General features: G+C 51.6%; 4 protein-coding genes across 4 annotated transcripts; 2 read left to right on the plus strand and 2 right to left on the minus strand.

Annotated features, from left to right (window-relative positions):
• Window positions 1–282: 282 nt before the first annotated feature.
• On the plus strand, window positions 283–2,197 carry cp1 (putative carboxypeptidase S1; the record flags this gene model as incomplete). Its single annotated transcript, XM_043300466.1, has 2 exons — window positions 283–423; window positions 467–2,197. 2 exons carry the CDS (start codon window positions 283–285, stop codon window positions 2,195–2,197), a joined length of 1,872 nt encoding a protein of 623 aa, XP_043156401.1.
• Window positions 2,198–2,874: 677 nt separating this feature from the next.
• Asppvi_004516 (putative DnaJ domain protein Psi) lies at window positions 2,875–4,146 on the plus strand (the record flags this gene model as incomplete). The annotated part of the gene is made up of 3 exons (XM_043300467.1): window positions 2,875–3,022; window positions 3,087–3,787; window positions 3,850–4,146. 3 exons carry the CDS (start codon window positions 2,875–2,877, stop codon window positions 4,144–4,146), a joined length of 1,146 nt encoding a protein of 381 aa, XP_043156402.1.
• Window positions 4,147–5,087: 941 nt separating this feature from the next.
• Asppvi_004517 (uncharacterized protein) lies at window positions 5,088–6,196 on the minus strand (the record flags this gene model as incomplete). Its single annotated transcript, XM_043300468.1, has 2 exons — window positions 5,088–5,680; window positions 5,902–6,196. The coding sequence occupies 2 exons, from the start codon at window positions 6,194–6,196 to the stop codon at window positions 5,088–5,090; spliced, it is 888 nt and encodes a 295-aa protein (XP_043156403.1).
• A 5,700-nt stretch (window positions 6,197–11,896) lies between these two features.
• On the minus strand, window positions 11,897–12,634 carry Asppvi_004518 (uncharacterized protein; the record flags this gene model as incomplete). Its single annotated transcript, XM_043300469.1, has 2 exons — window positions 11,897–12,225; window positions 12,277–12,634. 2 exons carry the CDS (start codon window positions 12,632–12,634, stop codon window positions 11,897–11,899), a joined length of 687 nt encoding a protein of 228 aa, XP_043156404.1.
• Window positions 12,635–12,905: the final 271 nt, after the last annotated feature.

Below are 12,905 nucleotides of genomic sequence, written 5' to 3' on the forward strand. Positions count from 1 at the left end.
CCAGGACTGACTGGAATATTGATTGCCGAATACAGCTGATCAGCGACTATTACCTCGGGAATGTTACTAGTAGTTTGTGCTAATGCTGGGGCCTGGGGGGTTATTGTTATCGCAGCTCCACAATTTGTTGTTACATCGTGTTTTACCAACCAATCATCAGTCAGGATCAGCATGGTTGCTGGTTGACTCAATCAGATCCTCATTTAAGGCGGTCCTTGGGCCATTATTGATCTAGTTCTTATTCTATTCCTATGTTTAACCAGAAAGGTCGAGAGGGGTATCATGCTATTCCTTGTACCCCTTCTATCTGCGACTGCTGGTCTCACATTGACCGCGTCGGCACAGTATTTCCCTCCCACGCCAGAGGGTCTCAAGGTCGTGCATTCGAAGCTCCAGGAGGGCGTGAAGATTTCGTACAAAGAGGTATGATGCTTTACCTAGTCTATAGAAAATGCTAACTGATTAGCCTGGTATTTGTGAAACCACCCCGGGAGTCAAATCGTACTCCGGCTATGTGCATCTGCCTCCCGGCACGCTGAACGACGTTGATGTCGACCAGCAATACCCCATCAACACTTTCTTCTGGTTCTTCGAGTCGCGCAATGATCCAGTTAATGCACCGCTGGCCATCTGGATGAACGGCGGGCCCGGCAGCTCGTCCATGATCGGATTACTGCAGGAAAATGGCCCGTGTCTTGTGAACGCCGACTCCAACTCAACGGAGATCAACCCCTGGTCGTGGAATAACTACGTCAACATGCTGTACATTGACCAGCCGAACCAGGTTGGGTTCAGCTATGATGCCCCTACGAACGGGACCTATGACCAGCTCACCGCCGCGTGGAATGTATCGGCATTCCCGGAGGGTAAAGTGCCAGAGCAGAACAATACATTGTATGTGGGCACGTTTCCCAGTATGAATCGGACGACTACGGCGAATACGACGGAGAATGCGGCACGGTCGCTTTGGCACTTTGCGCAGACGTGGTTCTCCGAATTCCCCGAGTACAAGCCGCATGATGACCGAGTGAGTATCTGGACCGAGTCTTATGGTGGGCGGTACGGGCCGTCGTCAACTGCGTTCTTTCAAGAGCAGAATGAGAAGATTGAGCGGGGGATATTACCAGATGAGTATCATTATATTCACCTGGACACTCTGGGCATTATCAATGGGTGCGTAGATCTCTTGACGCAAGCTCCGTTCTACCTGGATATGGCGTACAACAATACCTACGGCATCGAGGCGATCAACAAAACCGTCTACGAAAGGGGAATGAATTCGTGGAGTAAGCCTGGTGGCTGCAAGGATTTGATAGTTGAGTGCCGTCAGCTAGCGGCCGAGGGAGATCCCTCCATGTCCGGGCGCAACGAGACGGTCAACACGGCCTGTCGAAAAGCGAACGACTACTGCAGCAACCAGGTGGAAGGTCCCTACCCACTCTTCTCCGGCCGCGGCTACTACGATATCGCGCACTTTGAACCAGATCCATTTCCGCCACCCTACTTCCAAGGCTTCCTGAACCAGAACTGGGTGCAAGCCGCGCTGGGGGTGCCCGTCAACTTCTCCGTCTCTGTGGACAGCTCATACAACGCCTTCGGATCGACCGGCGATTACCCGCGCTCCGATGTCCACGGGTACCTCGAAGATCTCGCGTATGTCCTCGACTCCGGGATCAAGGTGGCGCTCGTCTACGGGGACCGGGACTACGCATGTCCCTGGAACGGCGGCGAAGAGGTAAGTCTGCGTGTCAACTATTCCGATTCGCATTCGTTCCAAGCGGCCGGCTACGCCCCGGTCCAGACCAACTCGTCGTACATTGGGGGCCGTGTGCGGCAGTACGGCAACTTTTCTTTCACGCGTGTCTTCGAAGCAGGCCATGAGGTGCCAGCGTATCAACCGCAGACAGCGTATGAGATCTTCCACAGAGCTTTGTTTAACCGTGACATTGCGACGGGGGAGGTGTCACTGCTGGAGAATGCCACCTACGCGAGCGAGGGGCCGTCGTCGACGTGGGAGATCAAGAACGAGGTACCCGAGAGTCCAGAGCCGACATGTTATATCCTGGCATTGCAGAATAGTTGTACCGATGAGCAGATCCAGAGCGTGGCCAACGGGACCGCTTTGATCAAAGATTGGCGACTTGTGGAGAAAGAAGTGGATGTTACAAGGCATGTTGATAGGACTTACCTGAGGTAGATACTGAGTACTTATAGTTACTTCGTGGATATATGGTGCTTTATCTACCCCGCAATAGGCAATTCCGCCAGGATCTGGTTCCTTGAACTGCAACAAGCATTTGACAGTCGATATATTTAGAATACATGGCTTAACAAGGTAATACTCCATTGCTACTATTGCTACAAGAGATTGACGTTCCCTGAAACCGACTTGATATCATACATTGACCAATCGAAGCTTCTCGAACTTTCTATGCCTCAGGCGGGGAACTGGACCATCAACGTCACACGTCACTCCCTCCGCGATTCAAGATAACCGGCCATCAGCCCAACCACTGCTCTCCCTCCTCTTCCTCTCAACAGTTCTCTCAAGCAAAAGTATTAGGGTGGCTTTGTACTGTGCATGTATTCATAACTCACCATTGAACTGTTCGCCGTGGCCCAACGACAACCCGTGCAACTGCAACAAACTACAAGCCTCGTCTTATCGCCAACAGGAACCTTCTACGTCATTCGAGATTGCCCTTCACCCTACACCAATCTTCTCCTCCACAACGCAATACGCACTATCGCATGACGGGTGCCATTGTGGCCTGATTATTTCCCCGGTCTAATAGTTTATATTATCATTGTTCTCTTGTCTACGACCAACAATTTGCCGATAACACACGGCACACTGAACATAGGCAATACGCAATGGTGGCGGAAACAAAACTATACGACGCCCTAGGCATCAAACCCGATGCCTCACAGGACGACATCAAAAAGGCCTACCGGAAAGCCGCTTTGAAATATCACCCCGACAAGAACAAAGATGATCCCAAGTCGGCGGAGAAATTMAAGGGTAAGTTGCTGCCGATCACAAGGCTTCTGTAATCAGGAGGGTGAGCCGTGCTAACAAAAGGCAGAGGTCTCTCAAGCCTACGAAGTCCTCTCCGATCCCGAGAAACGTAAAGTCTACGATCAATACGGCCTCGATTTTCTATTGCGCGGGGGCCCGGCACCCGGCCCCGGTGGCGCCCCCGGTGCAGGCGGATTCGAAGGCTTCGAGGGCGGCATGCCTGGCGGATTCGCCTTTGGCGGGATGCCCGGCGGCGGGGGAACCCGCACGTTCCATTTCTCGACTGGTCCGGGCGGCGGGGGCGGGTTCCGCTTCAGCTCGGCGGATGATATCTTCCGAAACTTTGCGAAGGCGAGCGGGGGCGGTATGGGCGGTGGAATGGACGATGATGACCTGTTCAATATCCTCGGCGGGCTAGGTGGTGGCGGTGGTGGTGCTCGTGGGTTCAGGACGAGTCGCGGCGCTGGTGCTGGAGCTGGCGGTGCGGGAGCTCAAGGATTCCAGCAGGCGAACCGGGCGCCAACGCCCGAGCCGACGGTCGTCGAGAAGGAGCTACCGCTGACGTTGGATGAGATTTTCAAGGGAACGACGAAGAAGGTGACAGTGAAGAGCAAGACGTTCGATGCGAGCGGGAAGCGGACCGTCCAGGACGTGACATTGGAGGCCAATATTAAACCTGGTCTGCGGACGGGCTCGAAGATCAAGTACCGCGGTGTCGGAGACCAGGAAGAGGGCGGACGCCAGGATGTCCATCTCATCGTTACAGAGGTAAGTCTGCACAATTCCGTCACTCAAAAGTCCAAGTCCGGATAGTGCTAACGGCCGAATAGAAACCGCACCCCGATTTCAAACGCCAGGGCGACAACCTCATCACAACAGTCGAGCTCTCTCTCAAGGAAGCCCTGACAGGCTGGGAACGTATCGTACGCACCATCGACGGCAAATCCATCCGTGTCTCCAAGCCTGGTCCCACACCACCCGGCTACGAAGAAAAGTTCCCCGGCCTGGGCATGACAATCTCGAAGAAACCGAGTGAGCGGGGCGATCTCGTTGTCCGCGTGAACGTCAAGTTCCCGGCCAGTCTGACGGCCGCGCAGAAGGATATCCTCAAGGATGTACTGCCATGATTTCGATTTCACTACATGATTAGCATTGAGGGCGTTTGGGAGTAGATGGGAACAACTGGCTTGTTTATGATGATATGAACTTTTGATTGATACTGTCTCAAAGAGCTGAACAAAATTTCTCCATATTCATAATTCAATATGAATTCTAACGTTGGAAGCTGGCTTAAACGAACTGATACGGAGCTATAAACTTATTCGGCCCTTTCCTCGCTTAATCCGCATGTCGAGCTCGCCTGAAAGGAGTCTGGTTCAATATCATGTCATATACGTATGGCAAATACCACAGTGTCTCATACCTAGGACATATCTACCGTTTTCGAAGTGAGCTTGCCTCACCAGATGATATCCAATCAGCTGCAGGAGAAGAACCTTCAAAGAACCCTAAGTAGCCCTATCGGATCGACGACAAGCCGGCTGCCTGAGGGCGAAGCCACCAAGAGCACATGAGTTATCCAGTTCGGCTTGTAGTAGGTACTGTAGAATAATATGATGGAATATGAAGATATTGATTGATTCGTTACTGCTTGTAAATGTATGTAGACTGTCGTACAGAGAGAGGTAGGTGACATTCTACTAGGCGAAATCACCGCCATACCTGGGTCGGGACGATAGGAAACCTCGCTGTTCGGGACCACGTGGCTTGGGGGCAACGGCCATGGAAACTGCCACACGGTGTATTCCAGGCTGCTGTTTGGGGTACAAGATGACGAGTGTGCGTACTTGGATTTCCGTATTTGTCAAACCAGTTTGTGGATTTTCTGGATGAAATGTGAAACGGTCATTGCTTCGTCAGGTTCATCAATCGATTCTCAATGCCATGTCCAAGTTTCGTCACGCCCATGACACTAGGAGGAATCCTGTTTCTCCTTCTCCACATTCCTTAGCAAAGAAGACTATCGAGGCAATATAAGAAGAAGGAGGTCGCGTTGCAATGACGCCTGCTATGGTGTAACAAGTATTGTCGGCTCGGCGACTTGTTGGGAAAGCAGGCGAATCACAAGCGCAGCAGCGACACTGCGATGGGCTAGACGAGAAAGTTGTTGGGCGTCGTGGTGGTCGATGCTGTCCTTCACGAGGAATAGCATTTGGCCCGAGCGGCTAAGCGTGCGACGATTGTACAGGTTGATCTGGCGGGCTAGCTCACGGGTCAGATCGGCAGTGTCACGACTCGTCTGCAGCTCGCCATTGTAGAAGACCGAACTGACCATCTGTGCCACGCGCTCTGCATTCGGTGCTGCTCCGTGAGCATGGTGGCATGCAGACCATTCCGGTGGAGCCGAGAGAATAGTGACATCCGGAGCTGGTTCGCGGACACGGCGGGTTGTCCGGCTGGGTGTCCATTTTATGATGATGGCAGCTTGGCCTGCGCCATTTCCTCTCACGAGCCATTCTCCTGCGTTTTCACGAAGTTCGTCGAGGGATTCACTCCACCCGCTCTCAACGACAATTCTGGGCACCATGGCGTTTTCCACGTCGACTGCTACATTGGGTGACTTGCGGATGCCCGCAAATGGCCCATGGGGGAATTCGTATTCTTCTCACCATTAGAACTGCAGGAGACGGAACGAACTGAGGTGCATAGCTTTACCGGTATTTGCTGTGACATACAGCATGTCAAACTCATTCTGAGTGAGTTGTCCGGAAAGAGGGTTCTGCCTGTGGGATAAGACTACGAGAGGGGACGGAGCTGATGGTGATCACAAATGAGGACAAATGCATTGAGGTTGAAGAAGGCCAATGCAGGCCACAGGTCACGCTCAGTGGCTCGAGCAGCCTTGTCGACCAAGATGGCTCGGGCCTGCACATTACCACGTATGGCCGTCTCACGAGCTGCATGTAAAGTGCATACGATGGCATCCGCACTGGCAAGCACCGCACAACGCAGCTCCCAGCTCCCGGCACGAAAATCCTTCCAGGTTGCATCGTCGAATTCCTCTGCCGCCCGGTAAAGTCGATAGTGCTCACTGCCCACTGAGGCATGGAGAAGCGTGCCCACTGCTTTTTGATGACCGGAGTTGATCTTGGCATGAGGGAGTAGTATCTCCAACATCGTAATACTCTCATCGGTTTGAAGCTCAGCAGCCAGGTGCGCTGCAGTAGTCCCGCCGGTGTCTTCATGTTTATCACCAACTTTTCGTCCCTAACACGCCATCTAGTGAGTGACGCATGGGCGCTAATAGCTTCCTCATCATCCGTCGTAACTGACAGTTCCGTGATTATTCCAGGAAGGGCCTTGGCCATTCCCCTTTATGAAGCCAGCATTGGGACGTATTGTCTGTCAGATACTCATAGATCAATCAACACCGATATCTATCAGCCATCTCACCATACAGGCATCGGGAGCGCACGGCTTTCATGAGAGGGGTTTCACCATTGGCGCTTGGTCGGTTTGGGCCAATCTGGGGTGTCTGATTGTGAGAAGGAACTCCATGAATTCCGCGACATGTGGACTTTTCACCCCTTAGTGCCATGAGGTATCTTGACTATTGCTGTCAATTCCACGAGCAATATTATAAAACTGTTGACGAAGTTGGTGTGCAAGGGCAACTGTGGAATCCCGGCAGAGATGAGTTCGCTCACACGACTGAACAGTATTCAGATAGTGCGTCCTCCAGTCACGGTCGATGAGCCGAAAACCGTCTGTACGGGGATGCTGTTGACCAATGCGGTCAATGCGGCTGTATCTTTTGTTTTTCATCATTGCTTGAGAGCTGCAGCTCAAACATTACATTTGTATTCTCTTGGCTGCAGGTAAACCCAATAGAGATAGTTCGGCTGTACTGAGCAAGATTCGAGGACTTTGATGTTACCAAGACCTGCCTCGCTGGTATCCAGTTCCTGGTATAGGTCCATAAGTCCTTGCCCATGATCGAGTGAGGGCTTTCCATTACCATCCATTTGACCTCGACCAGGGCTCGCGGTACAGCTAGGCAACCTCACTCTAGGTTCGAAGACCTCATTTCGGCATTCAACCTGAATGAAACGAACATGATGATCATTTCTTAGTCGCGCAGCGTTGGACACGCCACTGTCCCCGGAGCAGTGTGGATGGCAGGGTACTAGATGCTACTTGGTTGTGCCAAACTGGGTCTGACAGCTGGAAGGTCAGCGAAGCTCTCATAAGAAGCCTTGTTCGTTTGTGGGTTGAATAGAACCGGAAACGATGCGATGATCGTCCATGTATCGTGCGACTTGTCCTGGCCGGTCAGCATCTTTGAGAACGGGGCTGATTACCAAGGAATTGTTTTAGGGAGCACAAACCGAGTTTCTGCCAATCTCCAACACTGTCGTCAAGGGATTCGGTGGTGGAAAGCTGGGAGACATAGAAGATTCCGCTTTCTGGCTTGAGGAAAGGCCCGAATTTCAGGGTCGACTGAGGCTAAGAGTTGAAGCCGATATGCCTCCTTTTCAATTCCACTGAGCACAACCCCTTGAACGAGGGGTGTGGTGACACTCAGGCCTGTGGTTGCCAGATGTTCCTGACCAATCAAGAACATTGAAAGTTGAGCTTGTGGTAGAGTTTGAAAACACAATGACATCAGCATTTCTATCATGTTGTTTAATATATCGCGGACTTCTTTAGAGCTGTTTATGACAAACTCAGGCAACGTCCATAGCTGGATAAAATTCATCTCTCGACGAAAGCTCCGTGAGCTGATCCAGTATAATAGAGTATTTTCATGCTGATCAGTAAATGCTTTGGAATGCTAGATTTGACTGTACTTACCTTCTCTTCCCTGAGGAAGAGCTTGCACTGTCTTCAATTGCTTGCTTATCCGAACCGAGTATACCACTGAACCACAGCGGACAGATCGAGAGTGTTGCCAGCCATTCCAGCCGCAGCCTTCTTTATAGGATGAATTGGGACTGGTGGTATCGATACCAGGTAGCATCAGGACCATGACACCCGACCCCGCCTTCATGGGTGGTCATTGTGGTGTGAGGGCCTGGGGCAAACTGAAGCGTCCGAAGCCTCTCCGCTGGTTGATGAGGAGGCGTTGCAGTCCGTTCTGGATGTCCTTGAGCGTTGCACACTCTTTCTTTCCTTCGCATGTGGGCACATTGCATTGACGATCCGAGGTCAACCTTAGAAATAAAGTTGGGTGTCGGCTGGCGCCGGACTTTCTTCGCGTTTGCGTTTGTTTTGCGCGTCTTCCAAAGTGTTTTCTACCCACCTCGTATTCGAATGGAATGCGACATGGTTTTGGCTCTGCGGATCAGCCGAGAAATTGATTGCAGGGTTGCGGGAAAACAGCAGGCGTTTCCTGTCTTTGCTGTTCAAAAACGGGTGCCAGACCTTTGGGAAGATGAGCGAGCCGGTCCATTCGTTGCTATGGGAATAGATTAGTCGACGTCCATCAATGTCCAAAAGTCAGTTTCGCCTGGTGTCGTGAACGATGAATATCGACGAACAGGTCGAAGGCTGTTCCCATTGAGGTTCTGCTCAATGCCGCTAAGCAAACAATTCATTGAGACAACAGCAAGGTTAGAGAGCTGGGATCATGTAGTGTTCGAGCACTACTCGAGGACCAAGGCCGAAAGTTGGTGCAGTGATTGCTCAAAACAGCATGCGGCTTGTTCAAAGCATGAGGCATGATCATTCATACTGCCCGTGATCGTACGAGGAAAGGGCGTATAATTAGTAAGTCATCGAGGGCAGATTGAAATCTGTTGATCGCGGAGGCGAGTTCTGTAAGCTTGATGCCTTGTACGCAAAGGCAGTGTCAATAGGCTTTTGATGCACGGCCTCTGCCTGGATTTCATCCGCAATGAGTTGCTTTGGTGATTCGAATCATGTGGGTTTAATTGCAATCTGGCGGCTACACCAATGCCAAATCGAACCTTGATAAGTACCGCAAGCGCCCATAATGCCATCTTGAGCTTCTCTGCGGTTCAAGGAGTCGGACTCGCTAGGCTTATCAAAGATGCGGCCCATCAATCTTTCCCTTTAATCCTTGCCGGCTGAATTCCGCCTGGTAGAGCAGAGACTGTATGCCAGCAACTGGAAAGGAGCACCATAAATAGATACATAAATTGTCAACATGAAGAATGACCACCGTGTCATCCGTTTTGTTGATCGAGACAGACTGAGCCCTTCGCAGTCTTGCGTTCTGAAGAGCGATGGGCCATGGTGGTGACCGAAGCCTGCTCGCAAGAATGAAGGCCGCCCGCGAGTACAGGATGTTAAAAGCATCAGGGATTGCTGCGTATCTGTCTTAGGATGCTCTAGACCCGGGCAGCTCCGTGCTCGAGCGGATAGAACTCCTTGCCTCCGTGATATGGTGCCCAGTCCATTGCCTGGACGGCAGCACCTGATTGTGTTTGTGGCACGAGCGTACCGGAAGAAGCGCACTCTTCTTCCGATTGCGAGGATTTCATTCGCGGGGTGTTGAGGGGCGCGCCTGTTTCCATGCTGCATGCTGAGGTATCTCAGCAGCTGGTCTGCCCAATCCGGCCAAACTACATGCTACCCTTCACCTTCTGCCGACTTGCATTGTGTTATTAGAAAGTGACGGCGTGCTCCTCCAGCTATCTCCAGGGTAGTGAAGTCCGAAAAGCCCCTGGCTCCTCCAGATCGAGTATGCATTGCCAGTAGTTGTGCGCAGTTTCCAGAGTGGTTTGTGCGGCCCTGAGGTCAATCTAAAGAGACTTTTTCTTGCCTTCAAGTTGTGTTGATCGTAGCTCTAGGTTGATTATATGCTCACGCATAGTGGCCCATATATGTACCCATCGCCTCCGAGTTTTTCGGTCAGTAAAACATGAGAACGACGTTGCATCACAGATCGACGGCGTCCTAGAAACCCTCAAAATAGAACCGCGCGTGAGATATACCCATACCCGTTGACTAGGTCAAACGCCCAGTTCAAAATGGAGTTCCAGACTCCATTCACGTCTCCTCCTTCCACACTGTGTGTGTCCCATGCTGCATGCTGAGGTATCTCTGCACCTGGGCCAACCGCCTCCCAAACCATGGCCACTTTGGCATCGTCACCTCCTTGTGCAGCAATACCTGTTGACCCATATCTAGACGGAGCTTATACTCTTCTTCAACCATCGAGCCTAGAAGCTCGATGGCCTGTCTTTGAGCCCTGAGACTCACGCGGTAGAGGAATTGTCGAAATACGGACCTTGCACCTCGATGCCTTCGCGTAGGGCTTTCAACTATTTCCTGACAACGATTCCTTCTCTCAGGGCAATCGGATTTACGGCCTTTCTGATGGCAGGTTTGACAGACAGGACAGGTAGGGCACTCATCTATGATGTGTCCCTCTTCACGACAGTACGCCTGTCTTCAGGCGATCCCAAAATTCGTCGAATACGGCATCGGCTTCCTCGAATTGTCGACGTATGAAAACTTGACCAGACGTTTTTATCTCGCCTATGAGTGGGAGTTTTTGCGAGTCACTGGTCTTCGAGCTTTCCAGCTTCAAGTGCTTGTTCTGCTGTCGAATTGTGGGGACCACTGCAGGCTTTGTGATGGAAAAGGGCTCTGCAACATGGCGAGTAGTGCTCGGGTCTGCTCATCGTTCCCACTGTGTCCTGGGCCTTCCATTCCCACGACTTGCATTGGGTGATTAGGAAGGACCGGCGAGTCCCTCCGGCCACTCTCATGGGATAAAAGTCGGAGAATCCCATCTCTGCCCCGTATTGCATATGCACGGCCTGGGGTGCGTGATGAACCCATCGACGGGGTCAAAAGCCCGGTTCAATATGGAGTTCCAGACTCCGTTGGCATATCCTTTCACATGCGTATGTTCCATTCTGCACGCTGATGTACTTCTGCAGCTGATTCTGCCCACGTTGTCGAACTGCATCCTGCGATTTGCTTTGCCCCGAATTGGAACAGGCGCGTTCCTCCGGCTACAGCCATTCCTAGTTACATATTAGCTTGAATCTAACCAGGGTAGATTAAATCCACATACCTTGTGGGACAGAAGGTCGCAGTTCCGACGAGATTCTTAAAGACGTTCACATACTCCGCGTCGCTCAGTGCCAATAAAAAGCCTGGTCGACGGCAGTGACGCAAACCCAAGCAGTAAAATTTGTATACCTTCCTGTACTTTATTTTGTCGGAGAAGCGGGTATGCGTTCATCAGTAAATTGGGGTTGACCTTTCCCATGCCAACCACAAACCGTGGTAGGATAAGCGAATGTGGAATAACAATTAGAAAACGAAAGAGAAGAAGAGAATATCTCGAGAGCGACAAGAAGCTACATGTTCTGTTCAAAGCAATCTTAAGCCTGGTAAAGAAGGAATTTCGTACAGGCTGCGAGCCTTGACTCTTTGCCCTGCATCGAGTCCGTAGTTGACATATTTGGAACGTCTTTTGGACTGAGGATCCCCAACTGCACATTCGGAACGAAGACTGGCGAATCCTTACTAGTTGAGCGGTGTAAGTGGTGACGATGGTAATGTCTCTGCTCTTGTACCCACCATATTGGTAGTTCATGACCCGGCGTCTGTGCACCTTACTCTCATCATCTTGCAGAGGCGCCTGGAAAGGAGTCCTGACTGCTCGCACTGCTCGAGATGTGGGGATCCCACATCATTTATTCGCAGCGGTGAAGCTCGCGATGTTCTTTGGCACAAATAAATTGAAGCAACGAGCATCTAGGTGCCGGCAAGGCGTGGAGCACTGCCTTCGAGGTTCTGAACGAACGTCTTGAATGGGAATCCCGCACTCGATCCCAATGCCATGCCTCCTCGGGATCAGAGTCCCGTCGAGTACAAATGATTTGCCCACACCGATCACACCAGGGTATAGCTCTTGCTCGAGATCTTGAACTGTTCCGCATAGCTCCATGGTGTTCTTAACAACGAGGGTAGTTCAGGAAGGTCTAGCTGGACAATCGCTGAAGACATAGGCACGTCGCTGTTCCAGGACGGTGTCAAGGAATGAGCTAACAGAGCTGTGTTGTATCGCCCTTGCTGGTCGATGTAGGCTCGTGTGACAGGTCTCGGAGCATTCGGCGGCACCAGTTGCCATTTTTCGAATTTCACGTATGTTGGCTCAAGTGCCATCAGGATAACGAGTGGACGTCGCCCGATGAATTTGCGAACCACCAGTTCGCGTCTGCCTTCAGATTGGGATACATTCGTTCACTCCGGTTTCGATGACCAGTGTATACCAGCCAGGGTTCCTTCCTCGCTGTGGCCGACGAGTGGTTGGAGTGCGAATTTCATTGCCTGTCTCCCTTTTGCAGCCTGGTGAGGGTCGGTGATATGGTCTGGCTTAAAGGTGCCGATTGGCACTGCACCCATGCCTTTGTTAAGTAGAGCCTGATGGCCCAGCTTGGAGAGCTTTGGTTCTTCACTAGCCGGCGGCACAGCGCGGTTGGCCTGGACCTTCTGGGTTCTGACGTACGATAGTTCTGGTTCGTTCTGTGTTGCTCGGCCTTCCGGGATGGTCGTCTTCGAGTTGTCTGGGATGGCAGTCAACAGTTCAGGATCGAACTCATCCTCAATGGGCTCGGTGGGTGAGGCCATCTCGTAACTGACTGGGTGGTCGTGGGACCCTCTCATTACTGACGAATGCAAAGCAAGAATAGAATGCATTGTTTGATTCTGTGCAGCCAACAATATCCGGGAGAGACAACTTATATCTGTTCGTCTTGTACGTCGAATCCATGAAAAGAATGTACGGATTCATGCGCAATGACCACTGCTGTAATGACATTCAAATCATCATTCTGAGCACGAATGCCCCGTGTCGGAATCTGGCCGAGCGGGTTGAAACACGTCCTATATCATTTTGTCC

The sequence above is a fragment of the Aspergillus pseudoviridinutans genome (assembly GCF_018340605.1).
Source record: "Aspergillus pseudoviridinutans IFM 55266 DNA, scaffold_3, whole genome shotgun sequence".
Classification (NCBI taxonomy): domain Eukaryota; kingdom Fungi; phylum Ascomycota; class Eurotiomycetes; order Eurotiales; family Aspergillaceae; genus Aspergillus; species Aspergillus pseudoviridinutans.